At 40.1% G+C, this 25,209-nt stretch overlaps 1 protein-coding gene across 1 annotated transcript in view; it reads left to right on the forward strand.

Moving 5' to 3' along the window:
* The window catches only part of LOC137774129 (uncharacterized), a gene marked incomplete at its 5' end in the record, with an annotated part of 281,651 nt that overhangs the window by 63,093 nt on the left and 193,349 nt on the right, over positions 1-25,209 (forward strand). The window contains 2 exon segments of the mRNA XM_068559236.1: positions 2,841-2,967; positions 4,929-5,153. Coding sequence (XP_068415337.1) covers positions 2,841-2,967; positions 4,929-5,153 — 352 coding nt within the window.

Here is a 25,209-nt window from a genome sequence, read left to right on the forward strand (position 1 = left end):
ACAGCAGGGATCAATTTTGCCCCCAGGGGACATTTAGCAGTGACTGGAGACAGTTCTGATTGTCGTGACCGGACCTAGGGAGGAAGCTGTTAATGGCATCTAGTGGGCAGAGGCCGGGGATCTTGCGAAACATTCTATTCTGCACCGGGCAGCCCCCGGAACAAAGAATTACATGGTGCAAAATGTCAACGGTGCAGAGGTTGAGAAACCTCGTTATACATCAGTGCTGCTTATTCATCGCCATTCTACTTAACTGCTAATCCTACTAGCAGTGAAAATACAGTATCATCTGGAGTGAGACCTGTCTGTGAATACTATTCAGTACCTGAGAAAATACGCTGTGTGGGCAGGATTATATGTTGCTGAGGTGTCCTTTCAGTGCTCCATAAGGTATAGACTAACATGTCTCCCAAACCCAACATTTCTTTTTTTTCTTTTTTCTTTTTTTACATCTTTGTGGGAGCATAATTGCTTTACAATGGTGTGTTAGTTTCTGCTTTATAACAAAGTGAATCAGCTATATGCATACATATATCCCCATATCCCCTCTCTCTTGTGTCTCCCTCCCACCCTCCCTATCCCACCCCTCTAGGTGGTCACAAAGCACCAAGCTGATCTCCCTGTGCTATGCGGCTGCTTCCCACTAGCTATCTATTTTACGTTTGGTAGTGTATGTATGTCCGTGCCACTCTCTCACTTTGTCACAGCTTACCCTTCCCCCTCGCCGTATCCTCAAGTCCGTTCTCTAGTAGGTCTGTGTCTTTATTCCTGTCTTGCCCCTAGGTTCTTCAGAACCATTTTTTTTTTTTTTAGATTCCATATATATGTGTTAGCATACGGTATTTGTTTTTCTCTTTCTGACTTACTTCACTCTGTATGACAGACTCTAACTCCATCCACCTCATTACAAATACCTCCATTTCATTTCTTTTTATGGCTGAGTAATATTCCATTGTATATATGTGCCACATCTTCTTTATCCATTCATCTGTCGATGGACACTTAGGTTGCTTCCATGTCCTGGCTATTGTCCAACATTTCTAGTGATAGGACTTTATCCCATAATGGCCAGGGAGGTTGATGCCACATTATACGTGAGAGAGAGCTAATTATAGGCTAACTTACAGTCGTGAAAATTGGAACTAACCTAAATATCCAACAACAAGGGATTATTTCAATAAATTATGGTAGACACTTAAAATTAAATACTAAGACATTGCTAAAAATTTGTACTTAGAAAAAGACTGATCTCATGGAAAATATGTATAATACGCAAAGTGGAAAATACAGGTTACAAAATATTTACAGCATCAGCCTCATTTTGTAAGGGAAAAAAAATGTGTCTAGCTACCCAGCTGTGAAGAATAGACCTCAGTATTTTACCACCGTTTATCTCTGGGATGTGGACTAATGGATGACTTTGGTGGGGGGATTTTTATAAAATTAGATTTTATATAGTGCACAAACATACATATATATTAATATAATTACAAAATTAATAAGTGCTGTATACAAGGAGAGAAAAGAATACTATGCCACAAGTCCTAATTCAAAAGTGAGCTGATGTCTAGTTTGGCTCCTGGTCTAGACTATGATGGCTCCAAGGGGACGCAAATCACTAGACTTATCTCTAGGTACCTGGTGTCATGTTGAAGCTGTGTATTAACATTTTGATGTGCATTGCATTCCTTTTTAACTAGGGAAGGTATTTTTAGAAAACCTCTAATTACAAAGAAATGGAATTACAAATGAGAAGGCTATTTTTTTTTTCCTCTTAGGATGATTATCATGAATTCAGCATCTAATTATTTAGACTAAGTTTTTAGGATATTTCATGAGTGCCTTACATTTCTTGCCAAGGGAACAAAGAAAGAAACTGAGGAAAACATCGCACTGTGGTTTACATAACATGTTTGAGGTTTACTAATGAAATCGTTTTACCTTCATAACAGTATAATAGGGCCATTACAGACAATAGATACAGTAGTTTAAAAGTAATGAAATTTACAACAAAGTGTATTTAATTTGAGATTGAATTGCCAGCAAATATGTGTCCTAATGAACTCCTGTGTCAATGTAGCTCTACCTAAATTAAGGAGAATCATTTCTATCCCGGGAAACTAAATCAGCTGTGAGATCCAGAAAGGCCAGTCCTCTGGTGGGGGGACTGTCGTTGTCACAGATGGCCCTGCTGCTGGAACTAAGCTTAAGTCAGGAGAAGTGAAATACAAGATCCTTCTTTGGAAAGCAGGGGAATGCTGGCTGTTAAGACTTGTAAACCTAAAAAAAAAGAAAAAAAAAGAAAGAAAAAAGAGTCGATAAAGAAGAACCTCAGATCAAGTTAGTAAATGTTAATAGGAGGAAAAAGCCTGGGGAACTTTCTGAGGGTAGAAATAGATCTTGATCTCTGGACATTGCATTTAAAAAAAAAGAAAATGGTTATGTCATATCAGCTATTCATCTATTTAAATAATTTTCCCCATAGTTCCTCCAACAATTTATAAGATTGAAAGGGTGGTGGTAGAAAATGAAGTGGTAACATATTTTATCAAATATTTGATCTTCTGGTGATTTCTGAAACAAGCCATATTTTAATTGTTGGGAGGTCAGTAGCTCATATAGTGAGTCATACCTAATAGGGTCTCATTTCAAAAACTACTCACCTCCCAACTTGAATCCACTGCAGCATCTGTGATGTGTTTCTCTAACTCCCAGTTATTCTGAGAAAAGGTTTAAGGGAAACATCAGATTGTGCAGTGGTACCAAAGGCAAACCTTTTTATTATCCTGCATTGTCAATTTCTCTTCCTAATATCTCCCCTCTTCCTATACCTGCTGCAGAGCTCCAAGTCAACCAGTAATTGCAGACCTAAATGTTTGTAAAGAAGGCAGCGGAGCCAAGCTTGGTATCCTCACAGAAGTAACCCACCAATCAAAGGGAGCAGCATGGCCTTGGCCGTGCTGGAAGGTGAGGCTCTTGAGACTTTTTTCCTCTGATGTAATAAGTTAAATCTAAGATCAATTTCATCGACTCACTTTCCTGTTGTGCTTTTCTTCCCATAGGACCCTTTAGAGAAACAGAGATCTAGCAGGTCTTAGTAACTAATTTTGAGAATTCTAGGTTAAAATAGAACAGCTAAAACGCTCCATCGCGAAGCCACTGGAATTCTTCGAAACGGTGTCCATGGTACCAGGCTGGGTTCTCACTATACAATGAGGCAGACTTGACACCATGCAAATGAGACAAGGCTTGAGATTTGATGAATCTTCTATCTCCTCTCCCTACTTGGCTGACACTTGCTCTGAGGAAGGTTGTAAATGCAGGAGAGATTGTGGTATAATTCCTCAGACTGGCCTTTCTGCCCCCTAGTCACCATTCGATTATCTTCCAAATTGCTGTGTTTCAGAGAGATAAAGATTTTTTATGGCTTGCTGACTGGAAACAACGACAAGAGCCAGCAAAGAGATGGCTGAGGGGCCATGCATAGTAATTCCATTGGTAAATGACAAAAACCTTTGTTTGTATGACATTTCCAGAATTACTGCAGAAGATGAATCTAAAATACAAAATGTCACATTTGGCATGCAAAACTATCACAATATATCTCAGTATAAAATTCATAGAGGCACTTAATTTAGAATGTGTTTAATAACTCAGTCTGCCTGCATCAGTAATCCTGCCTTGAGGTTTAAAGAGATTGTCTTGTTTATTCACATGGTGTTAGTTTTTAAAATATTTTTGGAAATCAAAATACTAAGGTTAAGTCTCTATTGTTAACTAAGATTTTCTAATTAAACCAAAAAGTGGTTGTTATTCTGATTAGTGTTTAAGTCTGAGTTGTATGAAAAAACAAAAGAAGTTTAGCAACTTTCACTGTTGGTTTAACTGTGATTTGATTCCAGAAGCATACTGTCTATATGGAAATATATATTATCTCTCACAAAATAAAGTCTAGGCAGGATTAAAAAGGGCTTACTGTTAACTGCAGATTAACGGGTGGTGCTACCAACACAGGTAGTTAGGAGAGTAACCTGATTCCAAAAATGACATTAATTTTGCTTAAAGCATGATGTAATAGAGAATTTTTCAAGGTCAAATTATTCTGAAGACTATTAGGGTGGAAAACATGACTTTCTGACATTTTAGTTATTAATAATCCCAGTTTAATTTTTGTGTATTCTGAAACAATGGTCCACTAAAAACCTTATCAATTTGTACCAACTTTTCAGCATTTACCAAAAATGAATGGCCTATTTGTCCCAGCCAAAGGTAAGCAAAGAAATTCAAATGTCCTGTAAAATAATCTTCAGTCATATACTTCAGTTACATGCAATTTATGCCAAGTTTTAGGTTAAAGCACATAGAACTGCTCTTCTTTCTTTATTTTTTGAATCTCACTTGAAGCCTGTGGGGCAAGGTGACCTCATGTTCAAATTAAATACAAGTATTTGATCAGGTGAGGTGTTCGTCTGACCTGTTTTGCACATCACTAATCAGTGGGGCCCATGGTCTGTGATTAGTATGAGAGGTAAGGGCTGTCACCTTTCAAGCTTACTGCCCATGTTCACCCAGCCCAGGTATCTTAAAAGGCCCACTGTGTGGTTTTTAGAAGTGTTGGTTTCCTGTTCATTCTATCTTATTACAATAGATGAATGGTTTCTGATGTCACAGATCATTAACATACCACACTTAAAACCTGGCTCAACTTTCCCTCGCATAATCGGTAGGCTTGTCTTTTGACCCCCTAATTACATGTCGTGTGTCCTCCTCTGTTATCACGGCTAATACCTGACAATTACAGGTTGAGTAAAAATAATTGTCTATTTTTCCCTCCCTGAGAAGCGCGCTGTGGCTAATTGTATGGTTTCCCCCAGTTCCTGCATCATTCAAGAAATTCAAGAAACCTGTCTTTTCTTTGGGTTGAGCAGAGTCGGTCACCTCAGCCTCTTCAAATACAGATGAAATGCATGAGGGGTCTCAAGAACAAGGCTCCCCAAGGCTCCTACTTCCTCAAAGCGTCCCTGCTTGGTCGACCAGGTGGCCGTGTCTTGCCGTGGTGCCCGACGGAGCAGCTGAAGACCAGAACACACCCACTGAGGCATGATGGAAATTTTTATGATGTGGGGCTGTATTTCCACGAAAGCCTTTATGTGGTAAGCTGGTCTTTTTGCACACGTACCACTATCTGCTCCTATCTGTCCAGCTTTTCACCTCTAGAGATGGTTTTAGGTACTCAGCTTTGTGTAGTAAACAGAAAGGATTTCATTCATTCATTCAGCAAATACCCAATAAACACTCAGTATGGGCCAAGCACTGTGTTGTGGCCGGTACATGGACACCCTTAGTCCTGTGTAAAATGGAATGCCATCCTTCTTTATCAAGATCATTACTGTGGATCCTTGGTATAGTTCTTCACCTTTTCAGGATTTACATGACAAGAGGTCACTAACGTGTGTATTTTATGTGCGGTATCTGTATACATTTGTAGGCAGCCAGGGACACTGATTTTAGGTGAGAACCCAGATTTAGGTAAGAAGAAATGTTGGAGGTTGTTCAGAAAATAGATTATGGATATAGGGGAATGTGTTTACCACGCAAAGGGAATCTGGATGGGACAGTGCTGGGCGAGAGAGAAAGGGGAAGGTAAGATTAGAGAGTGTTCCTGGATGCAGGGATGAGAAGCGGGGGTCCAAGATCTTCAAGTCACCTTTGGAAGGAGAGAGGATAAGCGTAGCTTTCTCTGGGGCATCAGCACCGGACTGACGAAGACAGGGAACTCCAGCCCAAGGAGAAGAAAGGAAGGGGCTGGGTTAGTCCCAGAACCTTTACTGTGTGCTGGTGCGTTAGATGCCAGGCATGAGAATGGACTGTTTGAAAATATAGAATTGCTTTCTACACTATTAATTTGAAGGAATAAGACAAACATTGTAAGAATCAGTGTAGGTAACACAAGGCTCCCGGGCTGACAAGACTCACTGAGGAACCAAGCCTCAGTTGGCTCATCTGTGAAATGGGAATAAAAATATCTGCCTATCAGAAGCATTACAAAAAATGACTGAGATGATCGTGGAAATACACACTGTCAATACATAGTAAGAATTCAGAAGCTTCTGTGATTATTATTGTTATAATTATTCTGTCTCTTTGATGGGGAAGCCCATAAATGCTTACCAGGGGACTTTCATTTTAATATATATGATGAATGCTTATATCTTGAACAACTTTTGAATTAACCTTTGCTTGAGAACAATGGTGGTTAACAATTTCTTCTCTAACAAATGATCCCAAAAGCCCTGTTAACATGTGTGAGACACATGTGAGAGGCGTTAGTCAGGGGTGGGTATGGAGAGGATTTACCCCCTGGGGGAGCACGCTGTCCCCATAGAACCAGACTTTGAGGACAAGTGACACGAAGACAGCAGATGTAATTCAGCCCCTGACATAAGATCTTGGTTTTCACTACTTATATCAGAGCAATTTCAGGAATGTGGTGCTAGCTAAGATTTTAGTTAATAATTTTAAAAAAGGTCTAATCTGTACTTAATGGGCAACTACATTCTTTTGGTACAGTTTAATTAAGTAGCTACCATTTTAAATCTTGGAGCTAGGTTACCAAATATACCATTCGAAGAGCTTGCTATCTAGAGCCATCTGCATAAATAGCTGTTTTACATTGAAAAGCACTCTAAAATGTTCTTTTTTTTAATTTATTTATTTTTATTGATTGATTGATTGATTGCTATGTTGGGTCTTCGTTTCTGTGCTAGGGCTTTCTCCAGTTGCGGCGAGCGGGGGCCACTCTTCATCGCCGTGCGCGGGCCTCTCACTATCGCGGCCTCTCTTGTTGCGGAGCACAGGCTCCAGACGCGCAGGCTCAGTAGTTGTGGCTCACGGGCCCAGTTGCTCCGCAGCATGTTGGAACCTCCCAGACCAGGGCTCGAACCCGTGTCCCCTGCATTGGCAGGCAGATTCTCAACCACTGCGCCACCAGGGAAGCCCTAAAATGTTCTTTTTATTGTTATTATTGGTTTAGATGGCCATCCCCAGCTCCCCCAGTAGAGGTGTGAACTCTGAGTGCAGAAGCCACATGTATTGCTTTGTTTGCTTTGAGCATATTCCATGCATGCTGATGAATAATCCTAACAGAGAGTGCTACAGGTTAAATGTCAAGAGGGATTAGAGGACAAAGAGGTGCATCAAGAATGTCTTCAGGGACAGGGAGCAAAACCCCTAAGAGACGGATGTTGCCAAAAAATGTTCACAGTGTTGAAAAGCGCATCAAGTCCGTAGGGCAAAGCAGAGGCCGGTCGTTCCTCCAACACTGAAATGCATTTTCCCCTTCCTGCCAAACAGAACAAAAAGTATCTTGGAAGAGCTGAAATAACAACCCCAAATTTTCTTTCCCTGTGTCAGAAGCAAACAAACCAAAATAATTACTTCCTGCCACAGCCAAGGAAAATGTATTGTTTAACAGCCTGACAAAATGTCACTGAATTATATCCATCCCTTGGTATCACCTAGCAAAATCCTGGATCCCCAGAGAAATCTACTAGGGTGTTTCACATTCAGTGTGTGTAAGAAAAGTACAAAAATTCAGGACAAAGACAAAAACAAGAAAAGCGCTCTAGAACTTGACAGGAAAGAGAAGTCATCTGAGGCTGTTTGATTTCAGAATAAAAAGGCTGTGGCTCAAAGTTCTGTTCATTCCACTGGGTTCTAGCAAACTTTTCCACTAACCACACAATTCTGCCTGCCAGGTCACTCTGCTAGCAGTCTGTGGGAGACTGACAGTTATAACAGCAAGGTTTAAAGAAATGTCATTTTTCAATAGTAGGAATACACGTGCAAAAACACACAAATGTGCTTGTGTATGTAACTGATATAGGGGCATCTAAGATATTTACATCATTTCTTTTCACATACAAGCCTAAGACAGGGTCATTTCTCCATGAACAGGAGAAGTTGGCTTCATATGGTTGTTTGAGAGTGCAGGACATCTTACCAATGTTAATCGAGGAGAGATGGTCATCTATTCCTACACAGACAGGAGGGACAGAGAAGGTATGGCCCAAATGAAAGGGCAAGTCTTCATTACAGGAGAAGCACTGAGTCTGCTGAGGAAATGTCTGCATTATACGTCTGTAAGGTTACATTGTTAATGGAGCTTGGAATGAGGGTACAATGTTATAGCATCAAAGGTGGCTTCTCTTTGGTATCAAGCTGGACCAGTAGGCAAACAATCGAAGGTTAAGGTGAAAAGTTTGCTTATAGGGTTTGATAAGCCTCTAAGTCAGGCAGCAGATATATTGGTAAGCCCAAGGTAATAGCCCTCCAAACATCCACGGTCTTACTTCTGATACTATCATTTGGATTTTGTCCCCAGTATTTCCACACTTTAACGTCCATTTTCCTGTATTGTAAGATGGAGATGTTCAAATACGATGAACTGACTAATTTTAGCTTCAGTCCCCTCATGTAAAATGAGGTAATAACAACTCCTTTATTTGAGTTACTGTAAGAATCGTATTAAATTAAATTGTTATGGAGTCTAAACTTAGTCTCATCTTGCTTGAAGATATTGAATAATTCCTTGGTAGAGACATTTGGAACCTATGTATCTCTTGACATTAATCTTGGAATTCTCTCAAATAGAAACACTGCCTTCTTTGTAGATTGTATTCATTAACAGAAATGAGGCTAGGATCTTTGGGAAGAAACATTCCAAAAAATATGCCTCTCGACTTTTGGTTCTGGCAGGATGATAAACTAAATTGAATGTTTAGATTATCTTACTCTACCATCCTGCCAGAATCAGAAGTCAAAGGCATATATCGTTTTCAGATTATGTTCTATAAATATCTGGATATTTTAAATGAGATGTTAGTTAAGCCTTTTAGATGCATTAGACAAACATTCAAGAAAGAAAGGGATCTCCCTGGGAATCAGAAATGAAGAGGGAACTGTAAACCATACGGGGAGTGGGTAAACCGAGGCTCTGGCTGCCTGGGAGAGGGGAGAAGAAATGATCAATCTTATTAATCTAAAATTTTGAATTTCAGTGACCAGTCAGGAGATGAGGCCTTGGGCCCATTAAGTATGGAATGTTGAAAGAAAGTCTCTTGCATAAATCTAGGATATTCAAGACTAGTCTAAAAGAGATAGACTAGACCAAAAAAATCTTCCCACCAATAGAGGGGAAATAACAAGAAACTTCTCTTTCTCTATCTAGCCTCTGATTTAAATTTTATTTCTCTTGATGGAAAAAAATATACTAGTTGAAATTAAAAATTCCAAAGATGTGTTATACAGACGAGACCCTCTCAGTGGAGAACCAATGAGTTGGAAGACAGATCTGAGGAAATTTCCTAAACTATAACACAGAGAAAAAAGAAATGGAAAAAGTGATTTGAAAAGACATGGAAGAGAAGGTCTAACATATATCTTATAAAATTTTCAGAAGTAGAGGTAGAGAGGAAGGGAGAATAAACATTACCTAAAGAGACAACAGCCACTAATTTCCCAGACTTGCTGGAAGACACAAACTCTCAGATTAAGGGAGCAGAAATTCTGGGCAGGACAAAGTAAAACAGTCCACATGTGGACACATTGTAGTGACACTGCAGAGACCAACAGTAGAGGACTAAAGACAATTGAATAATATATGCAAAATTCTGGAAGAAAATTAATTTAAAAAGATATTTACCTAACCTATCATTCAAGAGTTGGGGCAGAGATGTTCCAAATGAGTAGAAATGTTTTTGACTAAGAATATTGTGTTAGTTTCTTAAAGCTGCCAAAACCAAGTACCACAAACCTACTGGCTTAAAACGAAGAGTTTTATTGTCTTACAGTTCCAGAGGCCAGAAGTCTGGACTCACGGTGTCAGCAGTGTCATACTCTCTCTCTGAAGATGCTTGGGAAAAACAGTTCTGTGCCTCTTTCCCAGCTTCCGGTAGCCCCGGGTGTTCCCTGGCTTGTAGGTGCATCACTCCAATCCTCTGGCTTCCCATGGCATTCTCCCTGTGTGCTATCTTCACATCAGCTTTCCTCTGTATGTGTCTGCCTGTGTCCAAATTTCCCCTTTTTATAAGGACACCAGTCATATGTGATTAGGGTCCACAGTGATGACCTCATCTTAACTGGGTTACATCTGCAAAGATCCTATTTCCAAATCAGGTCACTTTCTGAGGTATTGGGGGTTAGGGTTCTTCTTCTGGGGTACACCATTCAACCCATAACAAATATACCCGTCACAGGACCTTGCTCAAAGAATTAACAAAGGATATCTTTCAAGAATAAGGAAGAGTGCAAGAACCAAAGCCATTTTGTGTTATTCTTTCGAAACTTCTATATTTGAAAGGTTTTATAACTTTACAAAAGAATATTAAATAAGTATGAGATATAAAATAAATATTAAACAAATAAAAATATTCCCTTTCTGTTCCATTTTAATAAAATATCAGGCAATTAAGAGCACTTGAATAGAAAAAGAAAGAATAAAAGATCAGATAATTTGTATAATGAAATGATTATTTCTCCAACTCATTAACTCAATAAAAACTCAAAGTTAAATCAAAGGTTGGGGCTAGGGCATTTCTACTTTCACAGGACAGGTCCACTCCAGTTTGGAAACCACTGATTCATATATGTGTGGGAATCCACCTTGTTTACAATTAGAAATATTAAAAGTTATAGAAAACATTACTGTAGGAAAACATTAAATTAGGAAAATATTATTATAAGAACACTGGATAGATACTTTGGAAATTTGGTGAAAGATTTTGCTCTTTCTTTAGTTATACTTGGTTTCAAATACATTCATGTGAATAAATAAATATGGAATTTTTAGAGCTGCATAGATGATTGAAAGAGAAGACGTATTACAGTACTTTTTAAAAATGTGAAGTCACACATTAAGAATTGCAATGATTGTTATAATTGTCTTGTCGCCCAAAAGGGTGACGTTTTAAAATATCATTCTTGAACTTTGGTAATGGTATCTGGGCCAAAAGACCATTTTGTTAATTATTAGATAGAACTGTTATGCTTGCAATTCTCATTTTCACTGGCACAGGGATCGGCCAACTTAAAAAAGGATATAACTAGTAGGTTAAAGAAGAAAAACCAGCAAAATTCAGGCAAAGAACATTGATTAATGAATTTAAAAAATGTTTTGAAAGGTCATGTGCTCATGTTGGGCTAAGCCTCTGGCAGATCTGTAATAAACATGACCAGGCCCTCTGTGTGGAGCAGGTAACCCATGCTGACTCTGAATTTGCTGATATTACAGGGTTATTTTTTCTGGAAGGATGTAGCATTCTGGAACGATTTCTATCATGATTCCATTAAGACCATGGTTTCCTTCAATTTAGGCCTGCATATTTCTCTTTTCACATTACCCTGCACCACACAGAAAATAAAACCGTGTCTTGGACTGAGGGTTTGTGTCACCAAGGGGAAAAAAAAATCACTTGATTTTGATGGTACTTAACCCCATTTTATTCGATAAGTACATCTGTTTTGTTTGGTTTGGTGTTTTGGGGATCACCTGTCAGTGTGAATAATAAAATTTCATGAATACTAATTTAAAGTCAAAAGTGATTTGTCTTAAAGTGTGGCAATCTCGAGGATTCCTTAAGGAAGAAGTCAAACACGTGACATAATTTCCTTGGACAATATTTAAAAGCACACTCTATAGCAAAGAATCTACAGCAAAAGGGATGTCGAAAAACAGAACGTGATGACACAGACTTCCAGATGACGGAATCACAGTGAGCAGGCATTTATCTGTCTCTTACGTTCAAGGGGATCTGCTTTTTCTTATTTGTGCTGAGGCTTTTTCTCTGGATAATGGAAATAAAATACATTTTAATTACAAATAAAATGTTTTGAAAATGCTGTCATAGAAAGTTTTCTTATATATTGAAATATGAAGAATAAATACAGGAGGCCAAGACTTGGTGGGATAATGGTTAAGTGTGTGCTCTTCACCTTGATTTGAATTCTGGTTCCAAAACCTACTTAGCAAAATGACTTAGAGCTTTCACTCTATCTCAACCATAAAATGGTCATCACAAGAAGCCTTACCTCATTGATCTTTTAATGTTACCACTAATAGGGTGAGGACAAAATATTTTAAAATTAAGAACAAGCCAGCTCTAAAAACAAGCAATGAACAAAACCCAAATATATTCCTAAAATAAAGTTTCGGTTAACTAAAGTACGCCATTATTATTTCTCTTTCTAGCATGTCCACGATTATATTGTTTGAAAGGACAAATGAGCAATTATGAACAATACTTATACCTTTGTATCCTAAGTTCTTTCTAAAACCAGTATTTTTAGAACAAAGTAGAGTTTACTGCCTTCATTGACATTATGACATTTAACCTCAAAATAAATAAATGACATAGACATTATTTCTATTTCACGGATGAGAAACCTAATTTTGGAGAAATAATGCAAGTTACCCCAAACCATATAACTTATTAGGACAATGTTGGGAATGAAACCCTTGCCTCGTAACTCTGGATACTCAACTCTTGCTTCCTAACTCCATAAAGGGTTTTCCACTAACCCCAGTGGATCACCAATGTCCCCGTGATCATCATTAACTAAAACAGTCTTTCCATCACATCACTTCATCACTTCCTTTTTAAAACCATTTGTTGACAGGACTTCCCTGGTGGTCCAGTAATTGACTTCTCCTTCCAGTGCACGGGATGTGGGTTCAATCTCTGGTCGGGGAGCTAAGATCCCACATGCCTGGCAGCCAAAAAACCAAAACATAAAACAGAAGCAATATTATAACATTCAATAAAGACTTTAAAATTGGTCCACGTCAAAAAAAAAAAAAATCTTTAAAAAAACCCCATTTGTTGACTCCCCATTGCTCTTAGGATAAATTAAGCTTTTTTCCGTGGATGCAAAGATGCTGGTAATGTGGCCTCAGCCTCCTTCCACAGCTTCATGCTCATCTAACAGAGCCAGCCTCCCTCCATGGACCCAGCCACCCAACCACATTTTTAAATAATTAATTAATTAATTAATTTTTGGCTGTGTTGGGTCTTCGTTGCGCGTGGGCTTTCTCTAGTTGCGGCGAACGGGGGCTCCTCTTGTTGAGGAGCACGGGCTCTAGGCCCATGGGCTTCAGTAGTTGTGACACGTGGGCTTCAGTAGTTGTGGCTCGTGGGCTCTAGAGCCCAGGCTCAGTAGTTGTGGTGCACGGGCTTAGTTGCTCCGCGGCATGTGGGATCTTTCCGGACCAGGGCTTGGACCTGTGGACCCTGCATTGGCAGGCGGACTCCTAACCACTGCGCCACCAGGGAAGTCTCCCAACCACCCTTTTATCTTGAGCTGTACCCAAGCTCCAAATATCCTCCAAGTTCTGGTGTGCCATTGGACATTTGTCCCCAATGTTAACTCCTACTTATCCTTTGGCTTCCAAACTCAGTCATTTTTGCTATTGTCTATGCACATTAATTAACTCCAACAAGAGTTCAGGTGTTTGAGAGCAGAGGCCATACTGTATTTATTGGTGTGTCTTCTGGAGCATACAGTACTTGTACATAGTAGGTATTCAATAACTACTTCTAAAAGAGAAAAGAAAATGAAATGTGAAACTCTAGTTATAGAGGTGCAACAGGTTTAATGTAAGTTCAATTTACCAACAATAAGTACTACGAGGAAATGTTAAGATAATCTTAAGAGCCAAATCGTGTACCAGTAGTTTCTAAAATAGAAATAAATCTGATTGAGAAGAAACACATGAATTCAGATAAAATGATATTATTTTAACATTAATTATATATGGGGAGCCTGTCACTGGTAATGAATACGGAAATAAATATCATTATTTTATTGTTTTACAACTCATGTTTATTTAGTCTCATCTCCCCTCTTTAACCTGTAAAAATAATATTTTAGGTAAAATATTCAAAAGAGAGAAGTGAGCCCATAAACTCACTTCCATGAGGCATGAGCAAACTCGACTAAGCTCATTCTCTAGTGAACAGGTAGATGACAGCCCTCTGGTGTGCCTTCTAGAAATTTCCAGAGTACTTAGGCATGCATGGGGACCTCCCCAAATGCATCGGTTGATGTTATGTTAACTGCCAACTTGATTATTTTAAAGATCAAGAAGAAATTTCTCCAGATGATTTTTGACATTTTCAAGTGACAGATAGCTGTATTGGCCTTTCTGATTACAGGAGACAACTTAAGCTCTTTGTTAAGAAAATCAGAGAATTAAAAAAACTACATGTAAAAGTCTAGTTCTCAACAAGCATGTGCTCCTGTTCTGGAACCACATTAACTGAGCTCACACTTACCTTCATTTTATTAGTCATAGCTGTCTAACTATGCAAAGGAGAAGTGGAGTTGATAAATAAATATATAATCACTTCAAACTTAGGAAAAAAGTACAGGTAATAGAAGAGTGGCGCCAAGTGGCCCCAGCCAATGCCTTGTGGAGTAGATGAGCTACTTTGCTGAGTCATCTGTAATTTTCTGATCTACATGATGGGGAGATGTAGACAAAGGTTGTTTCAAGTCACTGAATTTTGGAGTAGTTTGTTATGCAGCAATAGATAACTGAAGAACTTATTTAGCCCCTTCTGTGACCAAGAACTACATCGAGAGTTGGAGAAATAAAGTCAGGGCTCTCTTCTTAAATTGCTTGGGTAGCTTCTGCAAATTTAACCTTGTGTGCTTAAGGAAAAAGAATCATTATGTGTCTAAATTCAGAGGTGGTTCACCCAAAAGGCATTTGAGTCCTGTGTGCAATGTCTTGTCCTTTAGTTATGCTGCGTGTATGTGAAAAAGAAGATGTGGGAGATGGAAGTGGATAAATAGGGGGGCTGTTATGGACTGAATCATGTTTCCCCCAAATTCATAGGCTGAGGCCCTAAATCCCAGTACCTCAGAATGTGACTAAGTTTGGAGACAGGGTCTTTAAAGAGGTGGGTAAGTTAAGACGAGGACATTGGGGTGGGCCCTAATCTAATATGACTGGTGTCCTTAAAGAGGAGGAGATTGACACAGACACACAAAGAGGAAAGACCATGTGGGGACACAGGGAGACAAAACAAGGAGAGAGGCCTCAGAAGAAACCAGTCCTGCCGACACCTTGATCTTGGATGTCCAGTTCCAGAACTGTGAGAAAATAAATTCTTGTTGTTAAAGCCATCCAGTCAGTGGTCCTTTGCTATGGTGGTCCTGAAAAAGTAATAGAGGGGTTCATGAAGAACTGGTGACAATGAATTGTCCTTTTATTCAGTGGGAAAGAAGAAGCAACAATTTGCTTCAACCTTTTAGAGTTCAATACGTAAATTTGGCATCATTGAAATAAGGTCTAGGGATTTCCCTGGCAATCCAGTGGTTAAGACTCCGTGCTTCCAACGCAGGGGACGTGGGTTCGATCCCTGGTCGGGGAACCAAGATCCCACATGCTGCACAACACAGCCAAAAAGAAAAAAAAGAAAAAAAGAAATAAGGCTCCCCTATTGTAGTGGGTTTTGGCTAATTGTATGGCACATATAGGCACCTCAGAAGCTCCAGAGAAAACCTGACTTAAACTCACTGTGTTATCGGACTCTTTCACGGTTCTATAGAATTTTCAGAAGTATATCAACCAGTTAATATTTATACATGAGTGTGGCAAGGTATCATTATTATAGTAGTAGATGGGCACCATTTTTGTTTTACTGGAGGGAAATCCAATATGAATAAAATAGCAACTTTTCAAACATGACATTTAATCCATGCAGGTAAATCAAACTGAGAATCTATTATTCATTATTAAGGGGGTGGCATATTTTTATTACACTGAGAATGAAACACAAATACTGTGAAAAATTTAGTGCCTTTTCTTGAACTTTTAAGACACTTATCATGCAGTCATCTAGCTGGTACTGGCACCCATTTTAAAATATAGCCATGAAATTAATAAGTTTGAAGTTTTATGCCTGAAAAAAAGGATGCTCAATTTCAGTGAAAAAGGCAAATTTATTTTTTATTTAAAGCTTCCTAAATACTTAAGATGGTAAAGTACTTCAGTAATGTTCTGGTTCCAGTATGTATATGAAGAATATAGTTCATATTCTTGTCATTATTAGTCATGGCCCCAGTGTTCTTCCCTGAAGTGCTTTCTGAAAACTGCATATATCAGAAACTGATTAAAATGACCTAAAGTATTAATTCTTAAAATGTGATGAACCCAACATTTTGCAAGAGGTTATTTTCTGTGTGACATTTAATATTGAAGAATTGAAATGATTTTAATAACTCCTCGGAAGGAGTGGTCTTAGGAAAACTAGAGCCTGAGCATGATTGCTTTTATTGATTATTGATTATTACCATTCATAATGAATAGCCCTGGAGTATATTATATCATGTGGCTTTAAAAAGTTTGCCATTATATCAGTGGAGGTAGCCCCTTTTGTCAGTTCTTGAAATCGTCACTTCTGCTGGCCAAGAATTCCCAGAGACTTGTGAGAGTCCTGATTATAAATGGCTTCTCCTGAGTGGTGTGAATGGTCCCTGGGCATGCTGCTTTTAACAGTGGTCTGGTTCTGCTACTTACTTAGCATTCATCACTTTAGGAAAATTACCTAATCTCCCTCGCCTCAGTTCCTTCATTTGTAAAATGGGAATCTGTTACCTTATTCATAGAGACTTTGTGAGCATTAAATAATGTGATGTATAGATTGCTTAGCATAGTGGGTTGCATGTAGGAAATAACTGGTAGCTATAATTAGTTTTTCATTATAATAATAATTCTCCATATAGCATGTTCTCTTCTTTTCCCTCTCTGTTAGATTTCTCCAGCCGTCCAAAACATCCCTTCAAGAAGTATCAGTTAATCCATTCTTGATTTCTCCCTCTAAGAAAACTCAGTTTCCATTAAATTTATTGGATGCTCTTTTGCCTCTACTTCTTGTTACTGAGTGATGTGAGGGGTTTCAGGGCCATCAGTGCAAAAGGTCATGCTATCATTGTCTCATAGTCTCTGGCAGAGAGGAAGAATAATGTGTATTGAGTGCCTGAACTGTGCCAATTACATCACTGTGTGTTTAATACACACGATCAGTGCAAATTTCACACAGAGCTATCTATTGTTAATCCCGTTTTGCAGATTAGAGAAACTGAGGTTTTAGAGATGAGCACTTGACCAGAAGTTTGAAGCTGAGATTGGAGCCCACAGTCCAAACACCGAGGTTCACAAACTACCCTACAGAAAATGGCAAGAACTGATACGTTGGTTTTTCAAATCTGTAAACTACTCATTGATTCCTGTAATTTTTCTCTGTATTTTTACCAGGTTTGTTTCCGTTTCTAAAACCAAATCCCTCGCTCTTTCTGTCTCTTCTTCTGTCCTTTGTGTCGGTTTTCTACATCTGTTCACATCTGATTTACTCAGAGTTGAGTGCCCTAGTTACAAATTAGTAGTTGTCGTTCACTCTGCACGCAATTCAATAATCAAATCATTTTTACCAGTCTCATTTGGGAATGAGGCTGCTGTATTACATAATATTGCCAGGTGGTCACTGAAACATATTTGCCAGCACGAAAATGTAAGCTTCTTTTTTTTTTTTTTTTTTTTTAAACATCTTTATTGAAGTATAATTGCCTTACAATGGTGTGTTAGCTTCTGCTTTATAACAAAGTGAACCAGTTATACATATACAATATGTTCCCATTTCTCTTCCCTCTTGCATCTCCCTCCCTCCCACCCTCCCCATCCCACCCCTCTAGGTGGTCACAAAGCACCGAGCTGATCTCCCTGTGCTATGCGGCTGCTTCCCACTAGTTATCTATTTTACATTTGGTAGTGTATATATGTCCATGACACTCTCTTACCCTGTCACATCTCACCCCACCCCCTCCCCATATCCTCAAGTCTATTCTCTAGTAGGTCTGTGTCTTTATTCCCGTCTTGCCACTAGGTTCTTCATGGCCTTTTTTTTCCCTTAGATTCCGTATATATGTGTTAGCATACTGTATTTGTTTTTCTCTTTCTGACTTACTTCACTCTGTATGACAGACTCTAACTCCATCCACCTCATTACAAATACCTCCATTTCATTTCTTTTTATGGCTGAGTAATATTCCATTGTATATATGTGCCACATCTTCTTTATCCATTCATCTGTCGATGGACATTTAGGTTGCTTCCATGTCCTGGCTATTGTAAATAGAGCTGCAATGAACATTTTGGTACATGACTCTTTTTGACCTATGGTCTTCTCAGGGTATATGCCCAGTAGTGGGATTGCTGGGTCGTATGGTAGTTCTATTTGTAGTTTTTTCAGGAACCTCCATACTGTTCTCCATAGTGGCTGTATCAATTTACATTCCCACCAACAGTGCAAGAGTGTTCCCTTTCCTCCACACCCTCTCCAGCATTTATTGTTTCTAGATTTTTTGATGATGGCCATTCTGACCGGTGTGAGATGATATCTCATTGTAGTTTTGATTTGCATTTCTCTAATGATTAATGATGTTGAGCATTCTTTCATGTGTCTGTAGGCCATCTGTATATCTTCTTTGGAGAAATGTCTATTTAGGTCTTCTGCCCATTTTTGGATTGGGTTGTTCGTTTTTTTGTTATTGAGCTGCATGAGCTGCTTGTAAATCTTGGAGATTAATCCTTTGTCAGTTGCTTCATTTGCAAATATTTTCTCCCATTCTGATGGTTGTCTTTTGGTCTTGTTTATGGTTTCCTTTGCTGTGCAAAAGCTTTTAAGTTTCATTAGGTCCCATTTGTTTATTTGTGTTCTTATTTCCATTTCTCTGGGAGCTGGGTCAGAAAGAATCTTGCTGTGATGTATGTCATAGAGTGTTCTGCCTATGTTTTCCTCTAAGAGTTTGATAGTGTCTGCCCTTACACTTAGGTCTTTAATCCATTTTGAGTTTATTTTTGTGCATGGTGTCAGGGAGTGTTCTAATTTCATACTTTTACATGTAGCTGTCCAATTTTCCCAGCACCACTTATTGAAGAGGCTGTCTTTTCTCCACTGTATATGCTTGCCTCCTTTATCAAAGATAAGGTGACCATATGTGTGTGGGTTTATCTCTGGGCTTTCTATCCTGTTCCATTGATCTATATTTCTGTTTTTGTGCCAGTACCAAACTGTCTTGATTACTGTAGCTTTGTAATATAGTCTGAAGTCAGGGAGCCTGATTCCCCCAGCTCCATTTTTCGTTCTCAAGATTGCTTTGGCTATTCGGGGTCTTTTGTGTTTCCATACAAATTGTGAAATTTTTTGTTCTAGTTCTGTGAAAAATGCCAGTGGTAGTTTGATAGGGATTGCATTGAATCTGTAGATTGCTTTGGGTAGTAGAGTCATTTTCACAATGTTGATTCTTCCAATCCAGGAACATGGTATATCTCTCCATCTATTTGTATCATCTTTAATTTCTTTCATTAGTGTCTTATAATTTTCTGCATACAGGTCTTTTGTCTCCTTAGGTAGGTTTATTCCTAGGTATTTTATTCTTTTTGTTGCAATGGTAAACGGGAGTGTTTTCTTAATTTCACTTTCAGATTTTTCGTCATTAGTGTATAGAAATGCAAGAGATTTCTGTGCATTAATTTCGTATCCTGCTAATTTACCAGATTCATTGATTAGCTCTAGGAGTTTTCTGGTAGCATCTTTAGGATTCTCTATGTATAGTATCATGTCATCTGCAAATAGTGACAGCTTTACTTCTTCTTTTCCGATTTGGATTCCTTTTATTTCTTTGTCTTCTCTGATTGCTGTGGCTAACACTTCCAAAACTATGTTGAATAATAGTGGTGAGAGTGGGCAACCTTGTCTTGTTCCTGATCTTAGTGGAAATGGTTTCAGTTTTTCACCATTGAGGACAATGTTGGCTGTGGGTTTGTCATATATGGCCTTTATTATGTTGAGGAAAGTTCCCTCTATGCCTACTTTCTGCAGGGCTTTTATCATAAATGGGTGTTGAATTTTGTCGAAAGCTTTCTCTGCATCTATTGAGATGATCATATGGTTTTTCTCCTTCAATTTGTTAATATGGTGTATCACATTGATTGATTTGCGTATGTTGAAGAATCCTTGCATTCCTGGGATAAACCCCACTTGATCATGGTGTATGATCCTTTTAATGTGCTGTTGGATTCTGTTTGCTAGTATTTTGTTGAGGATTTTTGCATCTATGTCCATCAGTGATATTGGCCTGTAGTTTTCTTTCTTTGTGACATCTTTGTCTGGTTTTGGTATCAGGGTGATGGTGGCCTCGCAGAATGAGTTTGGGAGTGTTCCTCCCTCTGCAATATTTTGGAAGAGTTTGAGAAGGATAGGTGTTAGCTCTTCTCTAAATGTTTGATAGAATTCGCCTGTGAAGCCATCTGGTCCTGGGCTTTTGTTTGTTGGAAGGTTTTTAATCACAGTTTCAATTTCAGTGCTTGTGATTGGTCTGTTCATATTTTCTATTTCTTCCTGGTTCAGTCTCGGCAGTTTGTGCATTTCTAAGAATCTGTCCATTTCTCCCAGGTTGTCCATTTTATTGGCATAGAGTTGCTTGTAGTAATCTCTCATGATCGTTTGTATTTCTGCAGTGTCAGTCGTTACTTCTCCTTTTTCATTTCTAATTCTATTGATTTGAGTCTTCTCCCTTTTTCTCTTGATGAGTCTGGCTAATGGTTTATCAATTTTGTTTATCTTCTCAAAGAACCAGCTTTTAGTTTCATTGATTTTTGCTATTGTTTCCTTCATTTCTTTTTCATTTATTTCTGACCTAATCTTTATGATTTCTTTCCTTCTGCTGGCTTTGGGGGTTTTTTGTTCTTCTTTCTCTAATTGCTTTAGGTGCAAGGTTAGGTTGTTTATTCGAGATGTTTCCTGTTTCTTGAGGTAGGCTTGTATTGCTATAAACTTCCCTCTTAGCACTGCTTTTGCTGCGTCCCATAGGTTTTGGGTCGTCGTGTCTCCATTGTCATTTGTTTCTAGGTATTTTTTGATTTCCCCTTTGATTTCTTCAGTGATCACTTCGTTATTAAGTAGTGTATTGTGTAGCCTCCATGTGTTTGTATTTTTTACAGATCTTTTCCTGTAATTGATATCTAGCCTCATAGCGTTGTGGTCGGAAAAGATACTTGATACGATTTCAATTTTCTTAAATTTACCAAGGCTTGATTTGTGACCCAAGATATGATCTATCCTGGAGAATGTTCCATGAGCACTTGAGAAAAATGTGTATTCTGTTGTTTTTGGGTGGAATGTCCTATAAATATCAATTAAGTCCATCTTGTTTAATGTATCATTTAAAGCTTGTGTTTCCTTATTTATTTTCATTTTGGATGATCTGTCCATTGGTGAAAGTGGGGTGTTAAAGTCCCCTACTATGATTGTGTTGCTGTCGATTTCCCCTTTTATGGCTGTTAGTATTTGCCTTATGTATTGAGGTGATCCTATGTTGGGTGCATAAATATTTACAATTGTAATACCTTCCTCTTGGATCGATCCCTTGATCATTATATAGTGTCCTTCTTTGTCTCTTGTAATAGTCTTTATTTTAAAGTCTATTTTGTCTGATATGAGAATTGCTACTCCAGCTTTCTTTTGATTTCCATTTGCATGGAATATCTTTTTCCATCCCCTCACTTTCAGTCTGTATGTGTCTCTAGGTCTGAAGTGGGTCTCTTGTAGACAGCATATATATGGGTCTTGTTTTTGTATCCATTCAGCCAGCCTGTGTCTTTTGGTGGGAGCATTTAATCCATTTACATTCAAGGTAATTATCGATATGTATGTTCCTATTCCCATTTTCTTAAATGTTTTGGGTTTGTTATTGTAGGTGTTTTCCTTCTCTTGTGTTTCTTGCCTAGAGAAGTTCCTTTAGCATTTGTTGTAAAGCTGGTTTGGTGGTGCTGAACTCTCTCAGCTTTTGCTTGTCTGTAAAGGTTTTAATTTCTCCATCAAATCTGAATGAGATCCTTGCTGGGTAGAGTAATCTTGGTTGTAGGTTTTTCTCCTTCATCACTTTAAGTATATCCTGCCACTCCCTTCTGGCTTGCAGAGTTTCTGCTGAAAGATCAGATGTTAACCTTATGGGGATTCCCTTGTGTGTTATTTGTTTTTTTTCCCTTGCTGCCTTTAATATATTTTCCTTATATTTAATTTTTGACAGTTTGATTAATATGTGTCTTGGCGTGTTTCTCCTTGGGTTTATCCTGTATGGGACTCTCTGTGCTTCCAGGACTTGGTTAACTATTTCCTTTCCCATATTAGGGAAGTTTTCAACTATAATCTCTTCAAATATTTTCTCAGTCCCTTTCTTTTTCTCTTCTTCTTCTGGGACCCCTATAATTCGAATGTTGGTGCGTTTAATGTTGTCCCAGAGGTCTCTGAGACTGTCCTCAGTTCTTTTCATTCTTTTTTCTTTATCCTGCTCTGCAGTAGTTACTTCCACCATTTTATCTTCCAGGTCACTTATCCTTTCTTCTGCCTCAGTTATTCTGCTATTGATCCCATCTAGAGTATTTTTAATTTCATTAATTGTGTTTTTCATCGTTGCTTGGTTCCTCTTTAGTTCTTCTACGTCCTTGTTAAATGTTTCTTGCATTTTGTCTGTTCTATTTCCCAGATTTTGGATCATCCTTACTATCATTATTCTGAATTCTTTTTCAGGTAGACTACCTATTTCCTCTTCACTTGTTAAGTCTGGTGTGTTTTGACCCTGTTCCTTCATCTGCTGTGTGTTTTTCTGTCGTCTCATTTTGCTTATCTTACTGTGTTTGGGGTCTCCTTTTCACAGGCTGCAGGCTCGTAGTTCCCGTTGTTTTTGGTATCTGTCCCCAGTGGCTAAGGTTGGTTCAGTGGGTTGTGAAGGCTTCCTGGTGGAGGGAACTAGTGCCTGAGTTCTGGTGGATGAGGCTGGATCTTGTCTTTCTGGTGGGCACGTCCACGTCTTGTGGTGTATTTTGGGGTGTCTGTGGCCTTATTATGATTTTAGGCAGCCTCTCTGCTAATGGATGGGGCTGTGTTCCTGTCTTGCTAGTTGTTTGGCATAGGGTGTTCAGCACTGTAGCTTGCTGGTCATTGAGTGATGCTGGGTCTTGATGTTGAGATGGAGATCTCTGAGAGATTTTTGCCGTTTGGTATTACGTGGAGCTGGGAGGTCTCTTGTGGACCAGTGTCCTGAAGTTGGCTCTCCCACCTCAGAGGCACAACCCTGATGCCTGGCTGGAGCACCAAGAGACTTTCGTCCACACGGCTCAGAGTAAAAGGGAGAAAAAATAGAAAGAAAGAAAGAAAGAGGCTATAATATGGTGAAGTAAAATAAAGCTATTGTAAAGCAAAGCTATACAGACAAAATCTCACCCAGAAGCATATACATACACACTCACAAAAAAAAGGAAAAGGGGAAAAATTAATATATCCTGCTCCCAAAGTCCACCTCCTGAATTTGGGATGATTCGTTGTCTATTCAGGTATTCAACAGATGCAGGCACATCAAGTTGTTTGTGGAGTTTTAATCCGCTGCTTCTGAGGCTGCTGGGAGAGATTTCCCCTTCTCTTCCCTGTTCGCACAGCTCCCGGGGTTTCAGCTTTGGATTTGGACCTGCCTCTGCGTGTAGGTCGCCTGAGGGCGTCTATTCCCCGCCCAGACAGGACGGGGTTAAAGGAGCAGCTGCTTCGGGGGCTCTGGCTCACTCAGGCCGGGGGGAGGGAGCGGTACAGAGGAGGCGGGGTGAGCCTGCGGCGGCCGAGGCCGGCGTGACGTTGCACCAGCCTGAGGCGCGCCGTGCGTTCTCCCGGGGAAGTTGTCCCCGGATTACGGGACCCTGGCAGTGGCGGGCTGCACAGGCTCCCGGGAGGGGCGGTGTGGAGAGTGACCTGGGCTCACACACAGGCTTTTTGGAGGCGGCAGCAGCAGCCCCAGCGTCTCACGCCCGTCTCTGGGGTCCGCGCTGATCGCCGCGGCTCGCGCCCTTCTCTGGAGTTCGTTTAGGCGACGCTCTGAATCCCCTCTCCTTGCGCGCAGCGAAACAAAGAGGCAAGAAAAAGTCTCTTGCCTCTTCGGCAGCTGCAGACCTTTTCCTGGTCTCCCTCCCAGCCAGCTGTGGTGCGCTAACCCCTTCAGGCTGTGTTCACGCCGCCAGCCCCAGTCCTCTCCCTGCGATCATCCGACCGAAGCTGAGCCTCAGCTCCCAGCCCCGCCCGCCCCGGCGGCTGAGCAGACAAGCCTCTCGGGCTGGTGAGCGCTGCTCGGCGCCGAGCCTCTGTGCGGGAGTCTCTCCGTTTTTCCCTCTGCGCCCCTGTTGCTGTGGGATCCGCGCTGATAGCCGCGGCTCGCGCCCGTCTCTGTAGTTCGTTTAGGCGGCGCTCTGAATCCCCTCTCCTCGCGCACCAGGAAACAAAGAGGGAAGAAAAAGTCTCTTGCCTCTTGGGCAGCTGCCGACTTTTTCCCCGGACTTCCTACCGGCTAGCTGTGGTGCACTAACCCCTTCAGGCTGTGTTCATGCCGCCAACCCCAGTCCTCTCCCTGGGATCCGACCAAAGCCCGAGCCTCCGCTCCCAGCCCCGCCCGCCCCGGCGGGTGAGCAGATGAGCCTCTCGGGCTGGTGAGTGCTGGTCGGCACCGCTCCTCTGTGCGGGAACCTCTCCGCTTTGCCCTCCGCACCCCTGTGGCTGCGCTCTCCTCCGTGGCTCCGAAGCTTTCCCCCTCTGCCACCCGCAGTCTCTGCCCGCGAAGGGGCTTCCTAGTGCGTGGAAATCTTTCCTCCTTCACAGCTCCCTCCCACTGGTGCAGGTGCCGTCCCTATTCTTTTGTCTCTGTTATTTCTTTTTTCTTTTGCCCTACCCAAGTACGGGGGGAGTTTCTTGCCTTTTTAGAGGTTGGACGTTTTCTGCCAATGTTCAGTGGGTGTTCTGTAGGAGCAGTTCCACGTGTAGATGTATTTCTACTGTATCTGTGGGAAGGAAGGTGATCTCCGCGTCTTACTCTTCCGCCATCTTCTCTCCTCCTCCCAAATGTAAGATTCTTGAGAGCAAGAACTGGGGTCTATTTTGTTCACTGCTGAATCTCTGGCACCTAGAACTGTGGCTGTCTTAATAAATGTTTTTAAATGAATGAATAAATCTAAAAGTTCAAAAGACTCACATTGAAGCCTTCAAATAGACAACTGTTTTCTGCTTTATAGTTGAAAAACGTTTTAACTTTTTAAAACTTTTGGTGTTTTAT

This window comes from Eschrichtius robustus, chromosome 12, assembly GCF_028021215.1.
Source record: "Eschrichtius robustus isolate mEscRob2 chromosome 12, mEscRob2.pri, whole genome shotgun sequence".
Taxonomy (NCBI): Eukaryota; Metazoa; Chordata; class Mammalia; order Artiodactyla; family Eschrichtiidae; genus Eschrichtius; species Eschrichtius robustus.